The 3659-nt window shown below is 35.9% G+C and overlaps 1 protein-coding gene across 1 annotated transcript; it reads left to right on the top strand.

Annotated features, from left to right (window-relative positions):
* Positions 1-1222: 1222 nt before the first annotated feature.
* LOC139876598 (uncharacterized) lies at positions 1223-2895 on the top strand. The gene has a single exon (XM_071863942.1). The coding sequence runs from the start codon at positions 1692-1694 to the stop codon at positions 2724-2726; it is 1035 nt and encodes a 344-aa protein (XP_071720043.1). The 5' UTR covers positions 1223-1691; the 3' UTR covers positions 2727-2895.
* Positions 2896-3659: the final 764 nt, after the last annotated feature.

Genomic DNA, 3659 nt, shown 5'->3' with positions numbered 1-3659 from the left:
TGATCCATTTCGTCCATGTGAAGATCATGAAGATATTCTTGGACCAGAAGTACCATATCTTAGTGCAATTGGAGCTCTTATGTATCTTACAAATTGTACAATACCTGACATTTCTTTTGCAGTTAATTTGTTGGCAAGGTTCAGCTCTGCTCCTACCAAAAGACACTGGAATGGGATCAAACACGTATTTCGATACCTTCGAGGAACTACTGATTTAGGATTATTTTATTCTAACGAATCAAAACAAGATTTGGTTGGTTATGCTGATGCAGGTTATTTATCTGATCCACATAAAGCTAAATCTCAAACTGGATATGTATTCCTAAATGGAGGTACTGCAATATCATGGCGTTCTCAAAAACAAACACTTGTTGCTACATCATCAAATCATGCCGAAGTGATTGCATTACATGAAGCTACTCGGGAATGTTTTTGGTTGAGATCAATGACACAAATCATTACTGATTCTTGTGGACTAGAACGCGATAAAAGTCCAACAATTATCTATGAAGATAATGCAGCTTGCATAGCACAGATGAAAGAAGGGTATATCAAAAGTGACCGAACCAAACACATACCTCCTAGATTCTTCTCATACACTCAAAATCTCATTAAGGACAACGAGATTGAAATGAGATATGTTCAATCCAGCAAAAACTCTGCTGATCTTTTCACGAAAGCACTTCCAACTGCTATTTTCAGAACACACGTTCATAACATTGGTATGAGACATGTTCAAAAGATGTAACAACTGAAGCGATGTCTACTTGAGGGGGAGTCAACTCCATGCTGCACTCTTTTTCCCTTAGCTAAAGTTTTTTTTCCCACTGGGTTTTCTTTAGCAAGGTTTTTATCGAGGCAGTAACTTACAGTTGATCTTAAACAAACAAAATTGCTATCCAAGGGGGAGTGTTATAATATATAAATATATATATATATATATAAATGGATAGTCAATTATTGATACACAAAAGTAATACTATTGTATTACCTAAACTTGTGATATTTTTGCTATAAATAGCCATGAATGCAAGCATTAAACTTGCACCATTTTCTCACACTTACAAAGTGTTTCTTTCTTTCTCTCCATTATCATCTTTGTTCTCACACTTCATTATTAGCATTCTTAATAAAGAATCAAACCACAGTGAATTATAACATCAAAAATCAAAGTTATAAGCCTATAACAAAAAAATTATTTATCTATATCTTACCTTGAGCTCAACACTCTCAGTCAATCAAATCCAGTTTATTGTTGATAATCAATTGTGAGAGGTTGAGAGAGACCGCGGGTGTCGAATTCTTTCTACTATCTCAAGTAAGCTTAAGGTCTCGATCTCACTACTCTTATTAAATCTTTTTAATCGATAAGTTTTTCCAGTTTCTGTTTTAGATTCTAGTTTAAATTTCCTAGATGTCAGCTTTCATTTTCTTGATTTCGACTATAATTGTAACTTTGTCTGCAAAAAGCTTAGGGCTTTCCTCAATTTTGACCAGAAACAATTAGGGTTTCCTATTCGGGTATGATTCAATTACATAGGAAATTTATTGGCTTTAGAATCTAGGACCGATTTTGAAAATTAGGGTTTTCTATTAATTAGGCTAATCACAGCAAATTAGGGATTTCGGATTTGTGTGTTGAGTTGATTATTGGAGGGAAACAATTTTTGGGGTAAGATATTTTGTCTGCCATGGGAGACGAAACGCCACAAAATGTGATGAATCTTGACTTAAATTTGGGACCCGTTGAGCGTGAGCCAAGGGGTTTGAACCTGGAAGATTGGTTAGATGGGCCCGTGAGAGACTCAACCGGACACCGGGCTTTGGCTAGGCAAAGGTGGCGGTCGATATGGCGACCTGTTCTTTTACCTTTGGAACGTTTAGAAACGGGCGAGGGAAGCATGGCTGCAGCTGATGTAAGTCTACCAGAAGTTACCAAAACGTGTGATGATGTTAACGGGAACCTAAAAGACGAAATTTTGGAAGATAAAGAAGATGTTGTGAAAAGTATTGGAGACGAAGGCGGTTTTTTCGATTGTAATATATGTTTGGATATGGCTAGTGACCCTGTTGTGACTTGTTGTGGACATTTGTTCTGTTGGCCGTGTCTTTATCGGTGGCTGCATATTAACGCTGATGTAAAAGAATGTCCGATTTGTAAGGGAGAAATGACTACAAAAACGGTGACTCCAATTTATGGACGTGGTAACCCGACCCGTATGGTTGATCAAGATTCGGGTCTTAAAATCCCTCATAGACCCAAAGCAAAGAGAGTCGAAAGCTGGAGACAAACTATTCAAAGGAACATAATTAGTATGCCTATGGATGAGATGATTCGTGTACTTGGTAATAGATTTGATTTGACCCGTGATTTGGTTCAGGACGTTTCGTCTCTTCCCGATAATTCTCGAGAAATTTTGGAGAGAAACAACTCGTTATTTGAGCGGTATTTGAATTCTAGACGAGTACGAACGGATTCAAGTCTCACGTTGGTGGGGCCCGTTCAAAATGATCAAGAACAGACTCCGTTAGTGGAGGATCGGGATTCGGTATCGAGTATTGCTGCTGTTATACAGTCTGAGAGCCAGACAGTTGATACTGCAGTTGAGATTGATTCGCGTGTTTCTTTATCTTCTTCGTCTTCAAGAAGAAGGAGCGAATCATTGACCGTTTTCGATGTCGATAATGGAGATTCTCGGGCACTTAGGAGACGACGTTTGCACTAAATATGAGTCTTTTGTTAACCGTTGAAGGTTTCGTGCAAATCGAGACCTCATTACCCTAGTGAGTTCTCAGGCTAACTATGTTTGAATTTGTGTAAATGATCAATGTAGCTTTACTTCATATAATGTATTTCATGTGAGGAATAATGTATGATCATGTTTCATATAATCAAGAAGATGTTATTTGTTTTCTTATCTTTTTTCAGAAATGCGGTCCAGGTCCATTCCTTTTAATTCCGTTTCAGTCTTTTTTCTTCTTGTTGATAGTTTTGTCAATACTTACACATTAAAATTTTATTTATTTATTTCATCAAGATTCCATATATAGTTTTTTACGTTTATTGAATCTAATAGCGTGAAGCACATTCACGAATTGGTCGAAGCTGAGCTTGATGAGTTGGGTTGTTCTGAAGCCCAAATTTGGGTTAATGAGGTTAGTAATCCTTCCATTTAAAAAAAAAAAAAAAACACACTGTCATATAAAATGTTAAATAATTGACCAATTAGTGTTCAAAGGTTTGACAGATCAAATCAATTCTTATTAAAAGTACCAATTTGACATGTTATCTATCGTTTTACCACCCTTATTAGTTTTTCTGTTACATTAGCAGATGTAAAGAAAGTTTGCACATAGTGTCTGCTTTTTTTTAAAACATTTTGTGGATATATTTCAATAGATACCCGCATAAGAGCTAAAGGTTCGGCCTTTATCACTTGAGCTAGACATAAGCTAGTTGCAGAATTATAAAAAGTATAAGGTATGAAACTTGCAAATTATGCCATTTGATAATGGAAGTCACATTGTAGATCTTCTGTGGGGGGTCATTTGATTGTTATGTTTATCTTAAACTAGTTCAAAGGTTTTTTTTTTTTTTTTTTTTTTTTTAACTAATACGGAGTAGTATTTTATTAATATATGACATTTACAACCTGATA

Source organism: Rutidosis leptorrhynchoides, chromosome 1, assembly GCF_046630445.1.
Source record: "Rutidosis leptorrhynchoides isolate AG116_Rl617_1_P2 chromosome 1, CSIRO_AGI_Rlap_v1, whole genome shotgun sequence".
Lineage (NCBI taxonomy): Eukaryota > Viridiplantae > Streptophyta > Magnoliopsida > Asterales > Asteraceae > Rutidosis > Rutidosis leptorrhynchoides.
Note: the sequence above shows the minus strand (reverse complement) of the source record. Positions and strands in the feature narration are given on the sequence as shown.